The sequence below is a fragment of the Rhamphochromis longiceps genome, linkage group LG4 (genome assembly GCF_057381845.1).
Source record: "Rhamphochromis longiceps isolate RC_006_pf linkage group LG4, R_longiceps_female_GT1.1, whole genome shotgun sequence".
NCBI lineage: Eukaryota > Metazoa > Chordata > Actinopteri > Cichliformes > Cichlidae > Rhamphochromis > Rhamphochromis longiceps.
In genome coordinates this window covers 1083693-1109795 of record NC_140560.1, presented here as the reverse complement: position 1 = coordinate 1109795, position 26103 = coordinate 1083693, and the positions used below count along the sequence as shown (strand labels likewise).

Genomic DNA, 26103 nt, shown 5'->3' with positions numbered 1-26103 from the left:
ATGTGCAACTGCAGTTCTACAGGGTGGACCATTTATATGGATACACCGTAACAACACGGGAATGGTTGGTGATATTAAAGTCCTGTTTGGGGCACATTAGTATATGTGAGGGGGCAAACTCCTCAAGATGGGTGGTGACCATGGTGGCTATTTAGAAGTCGGCCATCTTGGATAGAACTTTTGTTTTTTCAATAGGAAGAGGGCCATGTGACACATCAAACTTATTGGTAATGTCACAAGAAAAACAATGGTGTGCTTGGTTTCAACGTAACTTTACAGTAGCTTTTCAACAACAACTTCCTATTGAAAAAAACAAAACTTGTATCCAAGATGGCCGACTTCTAAATGGCCACCATGGTCACCACCCATCTTGAGGAGTTTGCCCCCTCACATATACTAATGTGCCACAAACAGGACTTTAATATCACCAACCATTTCCATGTTGTTACCATGTATCCATATAAATGGTCCACCCTGTAGACTCACAACAGTAAGAGTGTTATTAACAAACTGTGCTAACACAATATACATGAAATATGATCTGCTGACTAGTAGAAACTGTAGAAACAGCTTTAAGTACATCAGAAAATGTGATATGTAAATGATCGTTTGTAACTTGTCTTTAGGATTATTTCACTCAAATAAGCAAATGAAATGTAATCTGTGCACAGACAGAAGAAAAGCTTTTGATGGCTCAGCCCGTGTTTCTCCAGATCTTGGCCCTGAAAGCCCAAGTTTTTCCTTCCAATTTAAAATAACTCACAGTTACTAAAACAGGAGACCATTAATAAGTAAAGTGAGACCTTTCATGTATCCAGCTACAAAGAGGACTGCTTTAAACGAACCTGCGTGCATACAAACACACCTGCACTATACTTTTCTACTTCTTCCTGTCGATCTTGCTCATCATGGCTTTGACATCCACTGGAGCGGAGGCAGCGGCAGCCTTGGCTTTTTCCTCCTCTTCTTGCTGCCAGAGGATGATGGGGTGGATGCCCGGGCTCCGGTTGAGAGCATTCTGCTCCAGGTTGGCAGGACTTGGATGGAAATACAAACATTAATGACAAAAAAGCCTCTTTCACCAGAGTAAAGTTGTGAAACACACATTGCTTATCGATTGTAGAATGTTATGCTCTTTACTTGTCCTGTCCCTGGTTTGGGTTCAAATGATTAGACGGTAAACCTGTTTGACCACTATACGCACAGGAGGAGCAACTGGTGACACACAACGCAGAAAATAATATTTGAATGTGATGCCAATCCAAATGGTGTGAAGGGAGGGCTTTTAAAAACACATCAGATCTCAGTGGGTCTGTGGACCAGACTTTAACATGTAAACATCCCTCATGCTGTCTCATCTTAAATGTTCTTATCTTCAATTTGAAAATGGCGCTATCATTACAGGAGCTTCTATCCCATGAATGCTGGAGAAGTTTTATTTACTTTGTTTTCCCATTGCAGTGACGCAGTGCTTCTCCTCTTTCTGTCTTCTTTTTCTTTTAGTCTTCGTCTTTTTCATATAAACTTAAATTCCAAGCATTTTTTACTTGAGCCACAGTGACGGTCTCAGAGGAACTGATTTCTTCCCCTGCGGACTTCAGACACTATTCAGTTTCATACAGTCATCCTTTCTTATTAACTGCAGGCCTCTCTTACAACACTGTCACCACTTCCTGTTTCAGCCTGGATTTAAACATGTCTCCTTATATAGAGATCTGTATGGAAAAGTTTGTGATTCCAAAAGTTTGTGATGTAGTCGGATTACTATTATGAAGGATCCAGGCAAAAAGTACTGCCTGTGTGTACGTCAGTACTTGTGGTAATATATCCCAATATAGTAAGAGGTTCCCTTCCCTGTTTTTCCTGTTTGGATCATTTTAAATTGGAATAAGTGGTACCTGAAATTCAGCTTCTGTGTCTACATTATGTAGAATACTAACCTGAAGTTGTGCGGTTCAGGGTTCAGTGCCTTCTTCTGGATGTCCTTGTATGTAGGTGACTTGAGGTAACGGAAGAACGTGTCCTGTGCCAATCAAAAACATGAGCATGCTAGCAACCTCCACGTGTTGGTATGAACAGATCATTTTTGACCCTCACACCAATCATGAATCTGGACACACCTTTTTCATGAGCAGGAAGACGTGCGTCTGTGCTGCTTCCAGCACATAGCGGTGAGGATGTTCCAGACCTTTCACTGTCAGACCCATTGTCCTGCCATCAATGTTGATCCAGCGGGGGGCGCCAGGGGCCAGGAAGGTCCTGCATACACACACATTCTACATCAATCTCCTCCATGGCTGAAAGTTATAGGAGTGAAGATTTAGAAAACCTGAAATCAATTTAAAATGACCCCGTCTTCCTCCCCTCACCGCAGCAGATGGCCCCGCCCCTCCCTGAGCCTGGTTCTGCCGGAGGTTTCTTCCTGTTCAAAGGGAGTTTTTCCTTCCCACTGTCGTCAAAGTGCTTGCTCATAGGGTTCATATGATTGTTGGGTTTTCTCTGTATGTATTATTGGACGACCTACTGTACAACATAAAGCACCTTGAGGTGACTGTTGTTGTGATTTGGCGCTGTCTAAGTGAATTGAATCAAAAGCTATTGTAAAGTGTGAAACTGAATCTCATGTGAAACAAAGATGTATTGTGTAACCAGGATGGCTGGACGGGTCTCAAGAAAACACAAAATGTGGAATTTAAATGTAAAAATGTGGAATGTAAAATAAAGTAAAATAGAAATCAAAGAAAGAAGAATGAGGTTAGATTATTTGTCTTACTTGAAGATGGTCTCAGCTTTTGTTGACATAGACGATGAGGTTCCCCACTTCAGTTCTTCTGCTGCTTCCCAAAAAGCCAAGTTCTCACCTGATGTGCACACACCATATACCACATTAGATCCTAATAAGTATGACAGTTTTCTGACTTATGGAGTTGTCATTGTACATATACAACAAAATCAACAACAGGGCGGTGCACTGTTGGACGGACCAATCGGAGTCTGCGCTGCGGGACTGTTTTGATCACGCGGACTGGGAAATGTTTCACGTGGCCGCCAGAGACATTGATGAATACACAGACTCAGTCTGTGGATTTATCAGGAAATGCGTGGAAGATGTCGTCCCATCCAGAACAGTCAAATCCTTCCCAAATCAAAAACCCTGGATTAACGGAGATGTTCGCGCGGCACTGGGGGCACGGAGCACCGCCTTTGCCTCCGCGAACACATCGGACTACAAACACGCACATTACCAACTCCGGAAGACGATCAAAGCAGCCAAACGTGAGTACAGGGACAGGGTGGAGCAACAGTTTGACGACCCTCGGAGGATGTGGCAGGGACTAAACACGATCACAGACTTTAGAGGGAAAACCAGCACACCGCAGACCACGGCCTCTCTGTGTGAGGATCTAAACGTATTCTACGCTAGATTCGACACAGCGAACACCACGAGACCGGACAGTGTGCGCACCACGGATGACGTCAGTGCGCACACTGTGTCTGAGGAGGATGTGCGGAGGTGCTTCAGGAAGGTGAACGCGCGCAAAGCTACTGGTCCGGACGGGATTCCCGGCCGCGTCCTCAAGTCATGCGCGGCTCAGCTGGCTGGAGTGTTCACGCACATCTTCAACCTTTCCCTCTCTCTGTCTGTAGTCCCAGCCTGCTTCAAAATGGCCACCATCGTCCCTGTACCCAAATCCTCCACCATCTCCTCATTGAACGACTGGCGACCTGTAGCCCTGACCCCCATCGTAAGCAAATGCTTCGAGAAGCTGGTCAGGGACTTCATCTGCTCTGCACTACCCGACTCACTGGACCCTCTACAGTTTGCATACCGCCACAACAGGTCCACTGATGATGCCATAGCCCTGACACTACACACTGCCCTGTCACACCTGGAGAAGAGAGACACGTATGTGAGGATGCTGTTTGTAGATTACAGCTCAGCATTCAATACCATCGTTCCCTCGAAGCTGGACAGGAAACTGCAGGATCTAGGACTGAGCAGCTCCCTCTGCAGCTGGATCCTTAGCTTCCTGTCTGACAGACGCCAGGTGGTCAGACTGGGCAGCATCACCTCATCCCCCATCACACTGAACACTGGTGCTCCACAGGGGTGTGTACTGAGCCCTCTCCTGTACTCACTCTACACCTACGACTGCACAGCCACTAACAACTCCAACATCATTGTGAAGTTTGCGGACGACACTACAGTGGTGGGTCTTATCACCAACGGTGATGAGACGGCTTACAGGGAGGAGGTCAGCGCCCTGACCCACTGGTGTCAAGACAACCATCTCACCCTCAACGTCGCAAAGACAAAGGAGTTGATAGTGGACTTCCGGAGGTGCAGAGAAGTACACACCCCCATCACCATCAACGGTGCTGCTGTGGAGAGAGTGAGCAGCTTCCGGTTCCTTGGAGTACATCTGGCTGAGGATCTTACGTGGTCAGTACACACAAACAAAACAGTGAAGAAGGCGCAGCAGCGCCTCTTCTTTCTCAGGAGACTGAAAAGATTCGGCATGAGCCCCCGCATCCTCAGGACCTTCTATCGCTGTGCCATTGAGAGCATCCTCACTGGATGCATCACCACCTGGTATGGCAACAGCACCGCCTACAACTGCAAAGCTCTCCAGCGAGTAGTGCGGTGCTCTGAACGGATAATTGGAGGTGAGCTTCCCTCCCTCCAAGACATCTACAGGAAGCGGTGCCTGAGGAAAGCGGGGAGGATCATCAAGGACTCCAGTCACCCCAGCCATAAACTGTTCAGACTGCTTCCATCAGGAAGGAGGTTCTGCAGCATCCGGTCCCGTACCAGCAGACTGAGAGACAGCTTCTTCCACCAGGCCATCAGACTGCTGAACACGTCATAGACACCTCAGCTTCACTACTGGAACTTTAACATTATGCACTCCACACTGTATATAAATGCCACTTGTTTTGCACATATTCAACTCTGTATATTTTATATATTTTATTATTATTATTATTATTATTATTATTATTATTATTATTATTATTATTTTATTTTTTTTACTATTTAATTTGTAAAAATGTGTATACACACACACACACACACACACACACACACACACACACACACACACACACGTAGGAAAATATTTAGTATACACATCCAGAAATGCATACACTATTATATATTGTACATATATTTATTAGTTTCAGGTTGGCCATTCTTGTATTTTGCTCGTTTGTGTTGTTGTGTTTGCACATCTCTGTTGCTTGTGGGGCTCGCACACAAGAATTTCACTCGCATGTGCTGTGCCAGTGTGCCTGCACATGTGATGTGACAATAAAAAGTGATTTGATTTGATTTGAAATCATGGGGGCTCCACGCCAAATGTGCAGGGATAAAATATAAATAGTAAGACACTATAAGACACTGGTGGTTCATCTAACCCCACCAGTGGAGCCAAAGTGTAACATTTTTGTCAAATTATGGAAACCTCTCCACAATCGTTGGCACGAAGATCTGACAAAACTAAAATAAACTGAAGACTGAATAAATACAAATGAGCTCTATGTTGAATAATAAGGGTCCTGATGTTTATTGTGAAAGAAATATGGCTGACGTGGGTGTTTCACAGTTTAGTTGAAACATCCATGTTCCCTTTGTTTTATCTACCACCCATCACCATGATAAAGCATAAATGTGTCCTAATCTTCACTGTATTTAGCTAAACATGGATAAAACTCCATGCTTGTAGTTGTTTAGTCATGCAGAACTCTCAACTCTACCAAGAAGAGAAACTGTGATGAACGACATTTGTTGACGTACCACTGAACTCCTTCTTAAGGAAGACCTTGAAGTCATCTCGCCCTCGCAGGTCACTCAGCAGCTCGAATAAGCTGAAGGACCAGCGCTCCACACGCATTTTAGTAGGAACTTCAACCCTGAGGACAAACACAGGTTCAGTCACTATTGGGACATCCATCATCATCCTGCCGTGGTCCCTGGGTTCGTCCAGGGTTTGAAGTTTGGTTCTGAACTTTTTACTTGTTCCTTTATAAGATAATCATCTTCTAGTTCCTGAAAATGTTGTTTTCGAGGGACTCTGTTGTTTTTGCATTTTGGTCATAGCAGTGTCTCTTTTGTGTCCAGCTTCTGTTGTCATCTCGTCTCTCTGTGCCGTCTCGTCTCTCTGTGCCGTCTCGTCTCTCTTTGCCTGTCTCGTCTCTCTGTGCCGTCTCGTCTCTCTGTGCCGTCTCGTCTGTCTGTGCCGTCTCGTCTCTCTGTGCCGTCTCGTCTCTCTGTGCCGTCTCGTCTCTCTTTGCCTGTCTCGTCTCTCTGTGCCGTCTCGTCTCTCTTTGCCCGTCTCGTCTCTCTGTGCCCGTCTCGTCTCTCTGTGCTGTCTCGTCTCTCTGTGCTGTCTCGTCTGTCTGTGCCTGTCTCGTCTGTCTGTGCCTGTCTCGTCTCTCTGTGCTGTCTCGTCTCTCTGTGCCTGTCTCGTCTCTCTGTGCTTGTCTCGTTTCTCTGTGCTGCCTCGTCTGTCTGTGCTGTCTCGTCTCTCTGTGCTTGTCTCGTTTCTCTGTGCTGCCTCGTCTGTCTGTGCTGCCTCGTCTGTCTGTGCTGTCTCGTCTCTCTGTGCCTGTCTCGTTTCTCTGTGCTGCCTCGTCTGTCTGTGCTGTCTCGTCTCTCTTTGCCGTCTCGTCTCTCTTTGCCGTCTCGTCTCTCTGTGCCAGTCTCGTCTCTCTGTGCCAGTCTCGTCTCTCTGTGCCCGTCTCGTCTCTCTGTGCTGCCTCGTCTCTCTTTGCCGTCTCGTCTCTCTGTGCCAGTCTCGTCTCTCTGTGCCAGTCTCGTCTCTCTTTGCCCGTCTCGTCTCTCTGCGCTGTCTCGTCTCTCTTTGCTGTCTCGTCTCTCTTTGCTGTCTCGTCTCTCTTTGCCTGTCTCGTCTCTCTTTGCTGTCTCGTCTCTCTTTGCTGTCTCGTCTCTCTTTGCCTGTCTCGTCTCTCTTTGCCTGTCTCATCTCTCTGTGCTGTCTCATCTCTCTGTGCCTGTCTCATTTGTAGTCCTGTGTTCATCGCACTGTTTTTGTCCCTGTGTCATGTCTGCCATGTCTCTGTGCCCGTCTCGTCTCTCTTTGCCCGTCTCGTCTCTCTGTGCCTGTCTCGTCTCTCTGTGCTGTCTCGTCTCTCTGTGCCTGTCTCGTCTCTCTTTGCCTGTCTCGTCTCTCTGCGCTGTCTCGTCTCTCTTTGCCTGTCTCATCTCTGTGTGCTGTCTCGTCTCTCTGTGCCTGTCTTGTCTCTCTGTGCTGTCTCGTCTCTCTGTGCCTGTCTCGTCTCTCTGTGCTGTCTCGTCTCTCTGTGCCTGTCTCGTCTCTCTTTGCCTGTCTCGTCTCTCTGTGCTGTCTCGTCTCTCTGTGCCTGTCTCATTTGTAGTCCTGTGTTCATCGCACTGTTTTTGTCCCTGTGTCATGTCTGCCATGTCTCTGTGTCTGTTTGTCCCCACTGCTGCTCCAGCAGCATTAAAACACACGTTTACAGTGTGTGTAAAACAATAGTTTGGACATATCAGGATGTTTCACTCTTCACATCAGGGTCACAAAGGTGGAACATGTTTCATCACTCATGTATCAAAGGCTTAGACCTTTATCCATCTTTCATGTACAGAAACTTTTAATAAACACGGGAAACAACACAAACTGAGTGCCCCTCCCATTTTATTCCCCAGCTGACTGCATACTTGGGTACGAGGGACTTTTTATAATTCATTAATTTATTTTAAACAACTTTCCAAATAAACACACTTAAAATGTTAGACTGCAAAGACTCATCGGTGCTGCTGCTGAAGTTGGTACACTGTTGTTTTGTTTTTCACCTTCTCATGTTGAGAGTCCAGTATGCATCATGGTCTGTTTGCCACGGGTTGCTGGGTAGACAGGAAGCCAGGAACGGGTCATGATTTTTGTAGGTTGTGATGTATTTGACCAGCCTGCAGAGACAGAACTGTTATTAGCTTCATTTATTTTCTAGTTGAGGATGTCAAAACCAGGCAGCACAGCCGCGACAAAAGGAGATGCATATATATGTTCATTTAAATATACTGTATTTTAACTAATGATGATAGTACTCTTAGTGCTGTGGGTGAGAACTCGAGTGAAGAGATTTCTCAGAGTTTTTAGTACTGAAAAAACAAAAAGGTGTTTAAAAAAGTGAGTGACACAGTCACTGAGCTATGAGGGCTTTTTTAGAGCAGTGGCTCACTGGGACCAGCTGTTTTCCAGCCGTGCTGATTAGAAACAAGCCACACCCCCTCTCCCTTATCCTGAGAAAAGCCACACAGACAGAATGGAAAGGAGCTGGTAAGGCTCACCACTGGGACCCTCCAAACTGTGACTGAAATACTCCTTCTGGTTTCTGTCTTTATTTCTCCTCATTTCACTCAAAATATTACACAAAGTTACCTACGAGTATTGTTTTTATTAGGAGAAGTAATTGTTATAAGTGTTAGATGCAGTATGGCAAAGCTGCAGTTTTGACATTTGAACTCGTGTTTCTCTGCAAAGTGCGCTACATGGTATCGACCTGAATTTCCCAGTTGTATCTTGGACTTTTGCAACTGTTCCTTCTAATGATTTTTCAAATGTCTCATAGTGGTGTCGAGTCTCCGTGCATCCATGTAGTGTCCACAGCTGATCTTAGTGAGGGTCTAAGGGGCAGCAGTCCAGGCAGAAGAGCCCAGACCTCTCTCATGGGGGGTCATATGATGGTTGGGGTTTCTCTGTCGTATTATTGTAGGGTTACATTACAACATAAAGCACCCTGAGGAGACTGAATCTCCTCTGTTTCTGCAGGAGGGCACACAGAGAAAGTTGGAAGTTGGAAACCCTTCACCTAGGAGGCACCTGGGTGGCGTTCCAAACAGATGCCTCAACTGACTCCTTTAACAACCCTGGACCCCTGCTGTACTGTATGACCAAGCTTGTCTCCACATCTCTGATGGAGAGCCCAGGAACTCTCTGCAGGAAGTGCATTTCCAGCACTTGTATGTAGTGCTGGGCAATAAAATGATGACAGTGCATTGTTTTATGTTTGTACTTTAACATATTTGTACTGTCAAACACACCATACACTGTTAATTTGAGTTTACTGTATTTTTAATACCTGTAAACCAATAATGTGCCATAATTTTTAGGGGAAATGATGTATTTAATTTCTGTTAGTTGTTAATAATAAATCTTTGAACCTGTTCTTTCAATTAGCATCAAAGCAGATGCCTGCTTAGAATATTGATATGAAACTATATCTGATATAATCTCATTCTGTTACTGCCTAGAGCCTTAAACTAGGGTAAACTAGATAAACAAGGTCTCACTATGGTACAGGGACCCCAACACCCTTTAATAATGGGCCTGATAACCCATGCTCCCAACACACCTCTTACAGAAAAGGGGCCACAGTCAGTCACATCACAAAACAGTTGTAGACTGGTTGGACAAACCTCATACACCATATCCTAAATATCCTCAAAAGGACAAAGATCTGTTCCACTGGTCCACAACCAGGACATAAGCCATGTTGTTCCTCCTGATCCTGAGGTTAAACTAAAGGGTGAGATCTGCTCTCCAGTATCCTGGCCGCACACCTTCCAAACGAAGTATAAGCTGGAAGACACCTCCGGCACTCCTTCTTAAAAAGCACCAACTACCACCACAGTTCCCAATCCAAAGGCCACGCCCCGTCTGTGTGTGTGTGTGCGTGCGTGCGCGCGCGTGCGTGTGTGTGTGCGTGTGTGCGCGTGTGTGCGCGTGTGTGTGTGTGCGTGTGTGTGTGTGTGCGTGTGTGTGTGTGTGTGTGTGTGCGTGTGTGTGTGTGTGCGTGTGTGCGTGTGTGTGTGTGTGCATGTGTGTGTGTGTGTGTGTGTGTGCGCGTGTGTGTGTGTGTGTGTGTGTGCGCGTGCGTGCGTGTGTGCGTGTGTGTGTGTGTGTGTGTGTGTGTGCGTGTGTATGAGAGAGAGAGAGAAAGGCCCAGGAGACCCAGGCCATCCATAGCAACCGAAGAGAAGTCCCAAGGCCACATATTCTAATGACAACTGCATGCCCACCTAAGCAGAAGGAGAAAGCCCCAGATGGAGCCCTCATGTCCAAAGGGCAAGAGCCCCAGAGAACTAGAGGCAGGGGGCAGCTGACACTACCAGCAAGCTAAGAACAGGACCCTATGTCGCTAAAAACTGCTTGGTACCTGGAAGCTTTCTTGGCCACTGGGACAAAACCCAATGTGTATCCAGTGTTGGGAAGGTTACTTTTAAAATGTATTCCACTACAGATTCCATTACATTACTCAATGAGAGTAACGTATTCTGAATACTTTGGATTACTTAATATATTATCATGGTTTTTATAACTACATGAATGTACTATTGCTGTGTCATTTATTACTGAAGGTTACTCTCCACACCAACACCAGCTAGATGTTAAAATCTTCATATAAATGAGTAACAGTAGGTGGACATTAGGTAAGGCTGCACTTTTTGCAGCGATCTTGTATAGAAAACTATTCTGCGCGTATATAAAACAGGTCAGCGGTTCCGAACCGTAGTAAAGGGACCTCTGGCTGATACGTCGGGTTCGTGTCGGGCTTGTAGCTGAAAACTAGCTTTACTTTGTTGTGTGGGTCAAGTTTGCTAGCGAGAGACAGAGAGAGGCGTTGAAAGGCTGCTCCAACGAAGCTTATTGTTTCAGAGGAAAACAGGAACACAGCGTACAGTCGAGTCTTAACAGCTTACTTACAGCTGGGCTCGTCAGGCCCTCTGTTTGGCTGCAGTGGTTATTATTATATTTACATGCTTCCAGCTCCCGTTTCTGCTTGGAGACAGCTCGTACTTTTCCTTTTTCTCCCTCCCTCGCTCACAGACACATCACGGGTAATCGCTTTATTTCAACAAAGAAACTGTATTCTGAATACCACCTTTTAAAACGGTAACTGTAATTCAATACAGTTACTCATATTTTGTATTTTAAATACGTTCATGTATTCTATTACTCCCCAACACTGTGTGTAGACAGTGAACTGATGGGTCACATCTATCACTGAGGGTGGAATATCTCCTGATAATCATTCCTCAAGCTGTGTGTTGAGGTCAGTCCAACTATATATGGCCAGTATTGCATGTTCCAAGTACAAATTATAGTTATGTGATAACTGAATATCACATAGCATAGCATCAGACCCCTGCAGCTCCCTTTGGTGGATCTATAGAAGTGCAACCACCAACTGTTCCAGTGCAGACTGGGGCCTCTGCGCTAGTGATGTGCGGATCGATACTGAAATATCGATTCCTTCGATACCAATCATTCATGTTCTAGAATCGATTCTCATATTAAAATATCGATATTTTAGTAATGTAGGGTAAATTTGTAGGTTATCATTAACAGGAACACAGTGGAAAGAAACAATATCATTTGGATTGTCTACATTGGAAGGAACTACTTCCTCTTCTGCCTTTAATAGTCATGTGTGAAATACAGCTCTATGAATGTGTTGCAGCCCCTTGTCATGCGCACTCACAACAATGGCTGGGTGTAAACGGAGTAATGTGTGGACGTATTTTACCTCCACAAACAGCCAAGATGCGGTTTGTGATACATGTGGCAAGAAAGTGAGGTGTTCTGGCAACACCATTAACCTCGTCAAACACCTCAGAGTAAATCATATCACAGAATATGATGAGCGTATGTTGAGGTGAACTGAAGACGAGGAGAGGGACAGGTGCTGCCAGGGCGAGACAGACGTCTCTCGAGGAGTCCTTTAGTGCTGCAGGCAGGCAACATGCTCAAATGGCACACAACTTCAGTTTTCTGTATGATAATTCTGCATTATTAAGTGATAAGAACAAGTAATCTGAAGTCCTGTAATCATTATGAATCTATAATTTGAGATACAATAAAAGATACAGTTAAAAAAAAGTTTTTGTACAAAGTATCGGTATTGGATCAGTATCGCCGATACCACCTTGAAGTTTACTTGGTATCGGATCGGAAAGCAAATCAGTGGTATCGCACATCACTGCTCTGCGCGGCATTCCCAGCGCACCCTCATTATGTGTTTAGGCATGCCACGTCTGTCCAACATCCTCCCCCGCCACCTTATCCAACTCACCACCAGGTGGTGATCAGTTGACAGCTCAGCCCCTCTCTGTACCCGAGTGTCCAGAACATATGGCCTTAGTTCTGGTGATTCGATTACAAAATCGATCATTGACCTGCGGCCTAGATCATCCTGGTGCCACGTTCACTTATCGAAACTCTTATGTTCGAACATGGTGTTCGTTATGGCCAAACTGTGGTTTGCACAGAAGTCCAGTAACAAAGCACTACTCGGGTTCAGATCCGGGAGGCCGTCCCTCCCAATCACGCCCCTCCAGGTCTCGCTGTCATTGCCCATGTGAGTATTGACATCTCCCAGTAGGAAAACAGAGACCCCAGGTGGAGCTCCGGAGCCCCACCCAGGAATTCCAAGAAGGCTGGGTACTCTAAACCACCACTCGGCGCATAAGTGCAGACGGTGGTCAGGACCCGTTCCTCGACCCGAAGGCAGACGGAACAAATCCTCTCATCCACTGGGAGAAACCTCAACATATAGGCAGCAAGCCGAGGGGATACCAGGATACCCAGTCCATCCCGCCGCCTCTCGCCAGGGGCAACTCCAGAGTCCAGCCCCTCTCCAGGAGACTGGGTTCAGAGCTCAAGCCGTGCATTGAGGTGAGCCTATATCTATACTATATCTAGCTGGTACCTCTCAACCTCATGCACTAACTCAGGTTCCTTCCCCACGAGACAGGTGACATTCCATGTCCCAATTGCCAGTCTTGGTAGCCGGGGATCGGTCCGCCAGGACCTCCACTCCTGGCTGTTGCCCTGCTCACAATGCAACCGACCCCTACGGTGCCTCCTTTTTACGGCCGTGCCCGGCCGGGCCACATGGACTAAGGCCCAGCCACCAGACGCTCGCACTCGGGCACCCTCCAGGGCCAGGCCTGGCTCCAGGGCCTGGCCCCAACAATCAGATGACCCCTATGAGCAAGCACTTTGGTGACAGTGGGAAGGAAAAACTCAGTTTTAACAGGAAGAAACCTCCAGCAGAACCAGGCTCAGGGAGGGGCGGGGCATCTGCAGGGTTAATCTGTGTCTTGGTACCAGAAAGAAACTTACGCTCCCAGGGAGACGCTAGATTTGACCTTGGACCTCATGATAGCTTGTTGATAGAACATGTTCTAGAAAAAACACACACAGAATTGTTATTTGGATTATTTCCATTTCCAAAGTACCTTTGTACCTATGTACAGCTAAAGCTGTGTATTTATGCATGCATACTTTTAATTTTTCAGTAGCAACTCAAAGACTTACCTTGCGTCTATAGATATCAAAAGTGGTTTTCTGAAAGAAAAGAATTATAAAATGAAAAGTTTTCATGGAAGCATTTTTTTTGGTGCAGTAGTACTCGTTATGTGATAAGCTTAACAAGTATGATTAAATACAGAAAGACGTTTTGATGCTAGGGGTCTAGATCTACAGCTCAGGTCTGCTGAAGCAGAAATGGTTCCTCTGGGGTAAATGATTACTTAACTTTGCAAAGCTTTTTGAAAATTGCAGCCAAATATCAATATCAGTGCTTTTCCCCAATGCTAGAATTGAATAAGTTTTCTAAGACAGAGACAGACAACCACAAACTCTAACATTCACACCTATTAACAATTCAGACTCATTATTTCATCAAACATGCCGTTGGCCAAATTGATGCCCAGCAAATTTGGAGGTTTGATACCAGAACCCGCATGGTGTGAGGTAACAGTGGAACCCTGTACCATCAAACCATCCTCAAGGTTCAGCAGATAGCCCATTTCCATCCATCCATTTTATTCCATGTATCTAATTCAGGTCCTCTGGAGTGCTGGAGCCCATCCCAGCTGCCATGGGATGAAAGGCAGAGTACAGCCTGGACAGGTCGCCAGTGTGCTGCAGGGCAGCCAATTTGGTTTTGCTCATTAGTACAATGACCACTTACCACACCACAACACTATAATGTCACACAGTGGGGATATAAAGTCTGGCTACTTAAGCAAAGTTATTTCTGGTTTGCATGTGTCTTTTCTTCATCACCACGGAGTTTGATCCATCGGTTTATTGGTCTCTTTTTTGTAGTTGTCTCGTTACCCTCCTGCTTCTGTGCCCATTACAAGGTTTCACTACTATGAAGCCTTGTTTGGACTTCTGTGAAGTACTCTTGTGTTCTTCATTTACTAAATTCTGGATCTGTGTTCATTTTCTCTCTGAGAACAAAACTGCACTTTGTGTTTGCTCGTGTCTTTGTTTAATATTCAGATTTGTTTGATGATCTGACTCATTGAAGTGTGACAAACATGCAAAAAAGACATAAAGATTATGTCTCCACAGGTGGAGAACTTTCTCGACAGTTACCAGCCTTTCTAGGAATGAGCGTGGCAGTAAATCCACCCCAGAAATGACCCTGTGAAAACTTTTTCACCCCACTGTGCAGACACACATAAACCTTTCTGCATTACTCTTTCATGTTCATGTGAGAAAAGAGATCTGTGTTAGAGGAAAACAGAAGAAAGGGAAATGCAATAAATAAGTGTTCTGAATATCTTCATCCTGTAAAATACAGTATTTCCTTTAATATTTAAAATAAATACAGATATAGAAGGTTGAGCATCCAATCAAAACTCCAACTGAAGCTCTACTGCCATCACAAAATTACCAATGTAAACATGTAAACAGAAACATGTAGCTTTTTGTAAATTTGGAAATATAATTAAAATCTGAAAACTGATGTGGAAATGGGTATTTACAGTATTTAGAGTATTTACAGTATCATGGTATTTAAATGGTATTTACAGTATTTAGAGTATTTACAGTATCATGGTATTTAAATGGGTATTTACAGTATTTAGAGTATTTACAGTATCATGGTATTTAAATGGTATTTACAGTATTTACAGTATCATGGTATTTAAATGGTATTTACAGTATTTAGAGTATTTACAGTATCATGGTATTTAAATGGTATTTACAGTATTTAGAGTATTTACAGTATCATGGTATTTAAATGGTATTTACAGTATTTAGAGTATTTACAGTATCATGGTATTTAAATGGTATTTACAGTATTTAGAGTATCATGGTATTTAAATGGGTATTTACAGTATTTAGAGTATTTACAGTATCATGGTATTTAAATGGTATTTACAGTATTTACAGTATCATGGTATTTAAATGGTATTTACAGTATTTAGAGTATTTACAGTATCATGGTATTTAAATGGCATTTACAGTATTTAGAGTATTTACAGTATCATGGTATTTAAATGGTATTTACAGTATTTAGAGTATTTACAGTATCATGGTATTTAAATGGGTATTTACAGTATTTAGAGTATTTACAGTATCATGGTATTTAAATGGTATTTACAGTATTTAGAGTATTTACAGTATCATGGTATTTAAATGGGTATTTACAGTATTTAGAGTATTTACAGTATCATGGTATTTAAATGGTATTTACAGTATTTACAGTATCATGGTATTTAAATGGGTATTTACAGTATTTAGAGTATTTACAGTATCATGGTATTTAAATGGCATTTACAGTATTTAGAGTATTTACAGTATCATGGTATTTAAATGGGTATTTACAGTATTTAGAGTATTTACAGTATCATGGTATTTAAATGGCATTTACAGTATTTAGAGTATTTACAGTATCATGGTATTTAAATGGGTATTTACAGTATTTACAGTATTTACAGTATCATGGTATTTAAATGGCATTTACAGTATTTAGAGTATTTACAGTATCATGGTATTTAAATGGCATTTACAGTATTTAGAGTATTTACAATATCATGGTATTTAAATGGCATTTACAGTATTTAGAGTATTTACAGTATCATGGTATTTAAATGGCATTTACAGTATTTAGAGTATTTACAATATCATGGTATTTAAATGGCATTTACAGTATTTAGAGTATTTACAATATCATGGTATTTAAATGGCATTTACAGTATTTAGAGTATTTACAGTATCATGGTATTTAAATGGCATTTACAGTATTTAGAGTATTTACAATATCATGGTATTTAAATGGGTATTTGCCAGAGGTGGGACCAAGTCATTGTTTTGCAAGTCTCAAGTAAGTCTCAAGTCTTTATCCTCAAGTCTCAAGTCAAGTCTCAAGTAATGTCAGGCAAGTCAGAGTCGAGTCTCAAGTCACTGGTGTAAAAGTCCGAGTAAAGTCACAAGTCTGAAACTTTGAATTTCAAGTCCTTTCGAGTCATTAAAAAAAACCGAAAAAAAGCATGTTGCAGTTATGCTAAATGTAAATATTAGACCATGTAATTTTTAAATCTGTGTTTTTCTCAACACATGACAAAATAGTGAACGTAGAAAATATACACAAATTGTGAAATTCCACCTCTTTAAAATGCAGCTCAATTAAACCTAGCTCCAAGAATAATTGTCACCGACGGTTCTGAGATAAGCTGCATGTTATTCTTGGATGCGGTTGTAGGACCGGCTTTAAAATCGCATGACAAAAATATCATACACATTAAAAAAAACTGCATCACTAACGTAGCCTGGACAACATTTGCTAGTTAGATGAAGTCAGCTATCTCATCGTAGCATATTTATATGCATATTTATAATCATACGGTTCTTGGAGTGAGTGCATACACTCATGAAGTTTAGTAACTTCAGGTCACTGCAACAAGCCCAGGTACAGTTTACCGCCGGATGGGTACAGGACCTTGAAACGCACCGTGTAGAACGAAAGACCATCGTACGTATCATAAGTTTACCAGTCTCACAAATCGTCTTCATAAATACACATTCGTTAACCGTTTATTAATATAACCTTTGAGCTCAACGGTAATTAATTAGTAGTGGAAATAATTTCTGGTAGCATCACAGAAATGTAGCAGTGACAATAATATTGTATGCTGTAATCGTACTGGGCAATTAGTGATACAAAACAACTGTTTTACCCTGTGAATAAAAGTACATGTTTTTGTCAGTGTACCATAATAACAGAAGCGAAACACAATATTGTGTCAGGACAATTCACTATTTATGCACAATAAATAAAGGAGCATAGCGCGACAATTTCTGTTCAGCGCCAGACTTGCTTGTAACCTATATCACCAGTTATGTTATGAAAATGACGCATTAACTACAACAGCAGACTGACCTTCGTGTAAATGCTTGGAGCAGACTAACCTGTGAGCTGGAGTGTTCTGGGACGTTATATTTGCTCTTTGAATGGCTGCAATCCAGTCGCCTCTTTGTTACTTCGGAAACATGGCTCGAACAATTTCTCTTCAACGACGTAATCCGATAACAACCGATCTCTTTACCCGTCGGCTTCCCGTGGCTGTCATGCGACCGGCTATTGCAGTTAATAATACAACAGCTTCTTGACATTTTTGTGTTTCTTTTTATCGCTGTGTGACTGATTTCAATTGAAAGCCTGCGTGCGCTAGTAACTCTTGTCACGAGTTCCCAGAATCCTTTGCGGTTCTACCCGTGAATGACGTCACATTTTCAATCTCTATATAATATGCATGTTAAATTTTATATTTGGGGTAAAATATCAAGTCTTTTCAAGTAAACCGGTTCAAGTCCAATTCAAGTCCCAAGTCATTGGTGTAAAAGTCCAAGTCAAGTCACAAGTCTTACAACATTTTTTCAAGTCAAGTCTAAAGTCATAAAATTAATGACTCGAGTCTGACTCGAGTCCAAGTCATGTGACTCGAGTCCACACCTCTGGTATTTACAGTATTTAGAGTATTTACAGTATCATGGTATTTAAATGGCATTTACAGTATTTAGAGTATTTACAGTATCATGGTATTTAAATGGTATTTACAGTATTTAGAGTATTTACAGTATCATGGTATTTAAATGGGTATTTACAGTATTTAGAGTATTTACAGTATCATGGTATTTAAATGGGTATTTACAGTATTTACAGTATTTACAGTATTTACAGTATTTACAGTATCATGGTATTTAAATGGCATTTACAAACCATTTTTCACTCATACAGTGCTTCATAAGGTTAGACTGCGTCTCCAGAAAAAGGATTTTAAGTTCATGTAATCATGTAACACTGTCGTTGCTCCACACCTGTTTGTGGGTTTCTATGTTTACTGACCTTTCACCTCATCTGTGTTTGGGTCAATGAGCCTCTCTGGACCACAGTCCATGGCACTGTGAGCACAACGCTGGACACACAGAACATCATTCAAGATAGATACAGTCTAAATAATACAATTACAGATCATGATTATAAATGAGATTAAAACATGTAGACAGCACAGAGTTTGAAAGACTGACCGGAGGCCTGTTCACCATCCAGTACGCCCTCTCCTGGCAGTCAAACACCACGCGATCTGGCTTCTTCCTCTCTTTGCCAGCCCTGACACATGTACAAGCAGGTAAGTGGGGTATTAAGAGGAAATCATCTGTGAAAACCTAAAACCAAACAACAGAAGTGCCTACAAGACCCGTCACAGCATCAGGACCAATCACTGTACATTAGTGACCACGCTGCAGCAAACTGCACTTTAAGAAATAGTCTCAAAAACCAGCATCTGTGGTGGCAGCGGGCATTATACATTACGAGCTGTGATAGTGTCACTTACTTATACTGTTCAGCTGCTTGCATCACAATGAAATCCCATTTGTGGTTCAGCCATTCATGGAGGTGATTGTAATGTGCCTGTTTGAAACACAAACACACAGCATGGAGCAGCAAGGTGAAAATCCCTTTTAGTTTAAGAGTTTAATCAGCACGTGCTGACTGCATTCTTGTTATAACCAGGAGATGAAAGAGCCTCTGATCGGTGAGACGCCAGAGAAACAGAAAGGTGAAGAGGAGCATCAAAAAGACAGAAAGAGGGCCCACAGAGTAAAAGGAGCCACTGTGGCACAACCGAGGCAGAAGCTATGGGGCCAGTGACGTTTGAAAAGTTAAATGTCTTGTGAATGAATACTTCATCACCATTTCATTCCTGCTGCTTCAAATAGAAAAACAGTGAAACAAGAAGATCCAAAATTGCACTGTTGGTTTGTGTCAGTATCATTCTGTGACATCAGCCCTCAACTTAAATCTCCCAGCTTAAATCTGAGAAGCCTTATTGAGTTGAAGACCAGTAGACTTAATGTATTCCAGTTAATAATGGAATAATGACTGTGCTACTCATTACACATCTAGAAGCAGACACATTGTCTACCTGTTCATATGGTTCCAACACGCCCTTCTTCCGGATGTTCCGCTTTGCCAGGTAAATGGCTAAAACCACAAAACCAAATAAAAACACAGTCAAAACACAAAAAGTAAATTTTATTCATCAGATTATTAGCTACAATAAACAAAACCAGTCTTTCTATGAACAACATTATTTTCTTTATAATTTACTGGTTTAAATGTGTTTGTTTAATAGAAATCCCGTTAATTTCATAGTTGTTTCTATGTCCTCCAGGTTACTGCTTCATACTGTTGCTATATTAAAGGTATGGAAGCAAAGTGGTTCATTAGCAGCTTTAACTCACATGAATGATTTCAAATGATTCGATCCTACGATGTCATAAAATTAGCCCAGTGTTTCCATGCTGCAGAAAACCACTGTGCGACCGCTGCAGCACAGCTCTGACATGATGTTGGCACACTGACTCAACACAGGCTTGTTTCTCCTGGGCTGCCTTTGTGGACCAGCTCTCAGGTGTTCCACTTCTTATTTGAGGAAATGTTTAACACTGAAAATATTAACGCTGTTTGCCGAGTGCATCGTGGGAGGCTTTTTCTTTGAAAAAGATCAGGCTTTGTTTCTGAGAAGATCAGGCGAGAACGTTTTTACTTATCTTTGTGGGGGAAGAAATTTAAATACAAAACTTTTGTCAATTAATTCAACTTAAATATATTTACCTACAAACAGACAGTCAAGTTTTATTGTTAGTTTAAGTGAGTTGTATCCATTAATACTCCTACCAGTCGTTCTCTGAATTTATTTATTGTTGCACACTTTCTGTAAATCCAATAAACTTAATTTCACTTCTCAAATATCACTCTGTGTGTGTCTCCTATATGATATATTTAACTGACATTTTTTATTGTAACAACCATCGATTTATACAGGAAAATAATGACTATTAACAAGGCTGCCCAAATCTTTGCATCCCACTGTAAATGTATGGTGACTGAGGTATGACACCGCCTGCAGGTTCCTGTAGAAACAAAGTGCAGGTAAGTTCATATCACAGGATACCCACCATAATCAGAGTCGTCTGGGACCCATTTCTGTGTTGGCCAGAAGTAAGGAGTCTGAAAACATTGAAAATGAAACCAGTTATATGTCTGCTTTCAATGTTTATTTAAAATGTTTCTGGACATTACTGAAACAACTAAATTACAGCAAACAGTCTAAAGAAAGCTCATGTCCTTCCCTGACCTTTACCTGTACCCACACTCTTTGCTTTGGTTTAATGAATCGTTTGCCAACATAAAACAGCCCACACACACAGACATGGTCAGCACAGAATTATTTTATGTCATAAAAACATAGTGCAAGCAAATCATTTCATTTCACAGGAGTTTATTCTCAGTCGCACAACAATGTGTGTAGAACTCAGGATGGATGAGCACGTGAAGTCATCACACACGTGTCTGCTGAAAAACCAACTGTGGTTTACTTTAATGCTGGAGGCAAGTCTCTGCACCGCTGTCCCATCAGTCTGTTGTAGAAAAGGATGAAACGTTTCAGGACTTAAAAACAAAAACGAGAATCAGTCAACACCTTGACAGTCAGTCAAGGTGTCAGTGAGTCCAGTTTCCTTCACCATCAAAGGCTCAGAAACAAACTGTGACAGGAAGAGGTCTGCAGACCCAAAGACACGAGTGAACCAGAGGACAAGTTTCTGAGAGTTAGCAGCTTGTGTGATGGTGGCTCACAGGACATCAGCTTCAAGCAGCTTAATAGTCTCAGTTTCAGCTGTGAAGAGAAAACTTCAAGCTGCAGGTTTGACAGGATGAGTTGCAGCAAGAAAGCCAGACTTCAGAATAGGACAAAGAGGCCTGGCTGGGCCATGAAACACCACCATTGGACTGCTGAAGACTGGAAGAAGGTATTATGGACTCATGGATCAACATTTGAACTCATGCAGGATCTTTGCCGTCAAGTAGGTGAAAGGACGGTTCCACAGTGTGTGGCATCAACTATCAAACATGGAGGGGGAAGTGTGATGGTCTGAGGCTGTTTGCTGGATCCAGGGTCGGTGACTTGTACAGAGTGAGAAGCTCCCTGAACCAAAACAGCTACCACAGCATCCTGCAGCACCATGCAGGACCCTCTGGTATGTGTCTAGTTGGTCAAGGGTTCATCCAAAACATAAATCCAAGCTATGCCAGAACTACCTCAGGAAAAAAGAACAAGATGGTGAGCTTGAAAACATGGAGTGTCCAGCACAGTCTCTTTACTACCTCAATTCTCAAAAGTTCTTGAAAAACTGTTTAAAAACTGACTGGAAAAATTTATAGATAAACATAAACTACTCACCGAGAGTCAGAACGGATTCAGATCAAGCAGATCAACATCATCGGCACTATTAGATTCAATAGAGTACATCACAAACTCCACAGACAAAAAGCAACATGTGGCTGGGTTATTCAGAGACTTGACAAAGGCATTTCACTCTATAGATCCTGATATATTAATAAGAAAACTGGAACATTATGGTGTCAGAGGGGTAGTTTTAGATTGGGTCCGGAGTTATTTAGGTGACAGGAAGCAGTTTGTGAAATTAAATGATGGTTGCTCCTTATGTATGCACATTGCTTGTGGGTCAGTTTTGGGTCCAAAAGTCTTCAACATTAACGACATCTGTAAAGTGTCCAAAGCATTAAAAGTGGTTCTCTTTGCTGACCAGACAAACATCTTCTGCTCTGGTGATGATCTGCAGAATTTATTGGAGGATATGACTAATGAAATAAGTAAAGTGAAGTTCTGGCTTGATAAAAACAAATTATCATTAAATTTGAATAAATCTAAACTTATGTTATTTGGAAATAGTAGTTTAAATACAAATGCAAAGATTCAAATAAATGGTGTTGATATTGAAAGAGTCAGTGAAAATAAATTTCTGGGGGTAATAATAGATGAAAAACTTAACTGGAGAGCTCACGTAAGATATATTCATGCCAAAGTATCACGAAGCATTGCAGTACTAAACAAGGCAAAACAGGTATTCGACAGAACATCACTTCATATTCTCTACTGTTCACTGGTTTCACCATACTTAAGCTATTGTGCAGAGGCCTGGGGCAATAACTATAAAACCACATTACATTCACTTTTTACTCTTCAAAAAAAAGCAATTCGAATCATCCACACTGCAGGTTACAGGAACATACAAACTCACTATTTTTACAGTCGATCTAGTGAAATTCCAAACAGCACAAATTCTATTCAAAGCAAAAAATAAAGAACTGCCAGGTAATATTCAGAGTATGTTTGTTTTGAAAGAAGGAAGTTATAATTTAAGGGGTTTTTGTAACTTCAAAACAGGGAAGGTTCGTACTACAAGAAAAGGCTTTTGTGTTTCTGTGCATGGAGTGAAACTGTGGAACAGTCTGAATATGGAATTAAAGCAACGTCCAAACATAAAACTGTTCAAAAAGAGTTATAAAAATATGATCTTCTCCAACTATAAAGAAAAGGAAAATATTTAAATTAAGTGAATGTCTCTATTTAAAAACAAACAAACTCATGATGTGATATTATAGTTTATAGTATATCAGAAATCTGTTCACTATTTTTATTACAAATGATACCAGTAATGAAGCTGATTAAATATTAACTGATAATTTATGGCAAAGGGGTGGGATTAAATAAGTGTTTACTTCTTCCCTTTCAACATGTAAATTAATCAGAACGTTTTTTTGTATGTATTTTGTAAAGTATTTTTTTCTTTCTTATTTTCTTTTATAAAGGTACCTGTATATTGTTCACATGTTGAAATAAAAAATTACCAACCAACAGTCTCCAGACTTAAACCCAACGAGCTGGTTTGAACTGGACAGAAGAGTGAAAGCAAAGCAACCAGAAGGTCCACATTTATGGGAACTTCTGCTCCAGATATGGGAGAAGATTTCTATTGCAGAAAGAATGACACGGCTGTGTTCAGCTGGTATATCTGCCAAAGGTGCGACTTTGATGAATCAAAGTTTAAAATACATTTTGGTCTATAAACTGATTCCATCTTTTTTAACTCTTTATTTGTACTACACTTTCATTTAAGAATGCAAAGAGACATTAAACTGCATAACTTTCAATAACAAACTGGAAAATTGGGGTGTTCTAAAACTCTTGACTAGTAGTGTGTGTGTTTCTATCCTTTTCCTCCAGGCTCAGAGGGAACGTTTTCTGCCTGGTATCAGGCTGAAAAACAGTTTCCTTGGAGGAGCCAGAGGACAACCCCTCATCCAAGTCCCCCCTCAGGTCTAAACAAGGCAAAATCTGAAGGCATGAAGACATCAAGGGATTCCAGATGATTCAACATCTTGCTCATCATACAAATCTGTACTCTGATTGGAGGATCTATATGGGTATTTTCAGTTTCCCTTTGCTGAAGGACGTGCGGCACCATGAATCACGTTTTCATGCAGTAGCTGATATCAGTCAAGGAAGTGGTTCCACCTGTTATGTTGTTTGTGTGTATGGTTATAATCATGCAGAGCGTGCGTGAGTGCTAGCACATCTTTCAAAGTTTCCTGTCCAGTTAGTCTGAGGCCTGTACTATGAAGCACGAGTTTACTTATCCAGGAAACGTCGAGGTTAACCCTGGGTTCTGTATCACCACCGTGAGAACCCTGAACCCTTCTTGCCAAAGTACATTGCCATGGTAACTTACGCTGCAAACCTAACCTACTCTGGAGCAGGTTACAGGATCCAGATTAGAGATTAACAGGCATGAAATCATTGCCTGTTGACCGATCAATTCTCCAGAAAATGGTTAAAATAGCAGCCTCGAAGTCTTTGTGTTGGCTTGATGAGCATCAGTAATATACTGCAGCCATGGACCCAGCATTATTCATGTTGACTGCAAACTATTTTACATACACTACCAATCAAAGGTTTGTTTTTTCTTTATTTTCACGACTATTTATTTATTTATTTATTATATTGTAGATTCTCACTGAAGCCATCAAAACTATGAATGAACACGTGGAAATATGTAGTGAACAAAAACGTGGGAAATAACTCCAAACAAGTTTGATATTTCAGATTCTTTGCTTTGCTCTCTCGGCGTCTCCATGAGCTTCATGAGGTCGTCTCCTGAAATGGTTTCCAACAGTCTGGAAGGAGTTCAGAGATGCTGAGCACTTGTTGGTCCTTTGCCTTCACTCTGCGCTCCATCCACATATATTTGAAGATTAAGCCAGGACATTCTTGGCTAAAACATGTTGACAGTGTATGGGTGACAGACAAACAGGGTGTTTCAAAAGGTTAGGCATCGTTTGGGTCCACACATGTCCAAACGATTGTGTGTAGGCTGTGTTGGTACCATTACAAGAACAGCAACCAGACCAAAGCAATGATTTTGACTCGATCGGCTGACAGATAAAATACATTTATGAACACAGCTGCAGGGCCAGGAGTGCCAGCATGGATTCAATTAATACATCATTAAATGATTAATTAAATACTTAATTAAGTCATTAAACCAAAAATTAAACAAATGGGCTTTTAATTAATTATTTTTGTGTTTATTTAATTAATTTATAAAACATTTAATTCATTATTTAATGATGTATTTATTTAATTCATTTGTTGATTGACTGATCCCCCTTTCCAACCTGTGTGCGCACAGACGCGTCAGCAGGACTGCGTCTGAGTTCTACGCTCACAGGTTGTTGAATTTATGCACAACGAATGTCATTGCTAATAAATACCTGCACCCACAGAATGAAATGATTTGCTCAGATTATGTTTTTTTCTCACGTGTAACTTCTGACAAATTCCATATAAACTCCTTCACATGCTTTACCTACGATGGGACAGTGTGACTCGGACTCTTATCACATGTAGCAAAGGTGAAGCAAACATTTACCTGGAAACGGTACAGGCTGCTGTCGTTGCACATGACCAGCTTCTTATGGTTCTGCAGCGGGTAGATGTAACCATAAGCTACCAACATGGTGCCAAAGGCCTGAGCCTCTGGAACAAAGGCAGGAAAGAAAGAAAATAAAACCAGTTCAAACAACATTTGGCTGGTGTTCTGTTAAATATAAACTCATAATACAGAGGTAATATCCCAGCTATTATAGGGCGAGAGGCAGGGTGACAGTCTATCGCGGGGCTAACACACAGACACAGACACCGTTCACACTCACATTCACACCTATGGGTGAGTTACCAATTAACCTAACCCCACTAACTGCATGTCTGAACTGTGGGAGGAAGCCCAGCACCCAGAGGGAACCCACGCAAACACAGGAAGGAAATGCCAACTCCACTTTGTTTGTCCGCTGCTTTCAAAAAGTTCTTTAGTTTTGTTTGTTTTTTTTAAACAAACAAACAAACTTGTACTGATTTTTCCAAATCCATACATTAATAATTGATAAACACTAAAACTGGCTGAAAGAAAACATTTCAGAAAATAAAAACTAACTTGAAATGAGCAAACTCACAATGGAAACTAAGTGAAACTACACTGAAGTAAAAGCAAAAAGGCAAAAAGAAATAAAACTATAGTAACTCTGGTAAATGGTGTGTGCAATGATTTAATGTGTCGAAGTGCAGGGCTGCAGTACATTTGGAAAAAGAGCTTTGATCGTACCTTCTGTAGTGGTCTTCATTTTGTTGCTAATCCAAGCAATTGTGTCATTACCTGTGTGGAGACACAGATATACTGATCAGAATCAAGAACATTTAAATCACACGTCTTTGTGTTTATGTTGTGTCATTTGTTGGTCAGTGGAAACCAAAATTAAATCCTTTGAAAGAATGGGTTCAAAATCAAAAAGAGCAAAAAGAAAATAATTTCATCCCAAATAATTTTAATGAAA

At 41.7% G+C, this 26103-nt stretch overlaps 1 protein-coding gene across 1 annotated transcript in view; it reads right to left on the bottom strand.

Annotated features, from left to right (window-relative positions):
* Positions 1-880: 880 nt before the first annotated feature.
* rgs9a (regulator of G protein signaling 9a) overlaps positions 881-26103 on the bottom strand; it is a 38780-nt gene continuing 13557 nt past the window's right edge. Inside the window, exons 3-17 of the mRNA XM_085402816.1 lie at positions 25875-25925; positions 25146-25252; positions 20310-20361; positions 19274-19332; positions 18683-18759; positions 18375-18456; positions 18200-18262; positions 13365-13394; positions 13170-13231; positions 7838-7951; positions 5798-5913; positions 2774-2861; positions 2121-2259; positions 1941-2023; positions 881-1037 (exon numbers count right to left, since the gene is read on the bottom strand). Of these exons, the coding sequence (XP_085258942.1) occupies positions 881-1037; positions 1941-2023; positions 2121-2259; positions 2774-2861; positions 5798-5913; positions 7838-7951; positions 13170-13231; positions 13365-13394; positions 18200-18262; positions 18375-18456; positions 18683-18759; positions 19274-19332; positions 20310-20361; positions 25146-25252; positions 25875-25925 (1280 nt within the window). The remainder of the gene's footprint in view (positions 1038-1940; positions 2024-2120; positions 2260-2773; positions 2862-5797; positions 5914-7837; positions 7952-13169; positions 13232-13364; positions 13395-18199; positions 18263-18374; positions 18457-18682; positions 18760-19273; positions 19333-20309; positions 20362-25145; positions 25253-25874; positions 25926-26103) is intronic.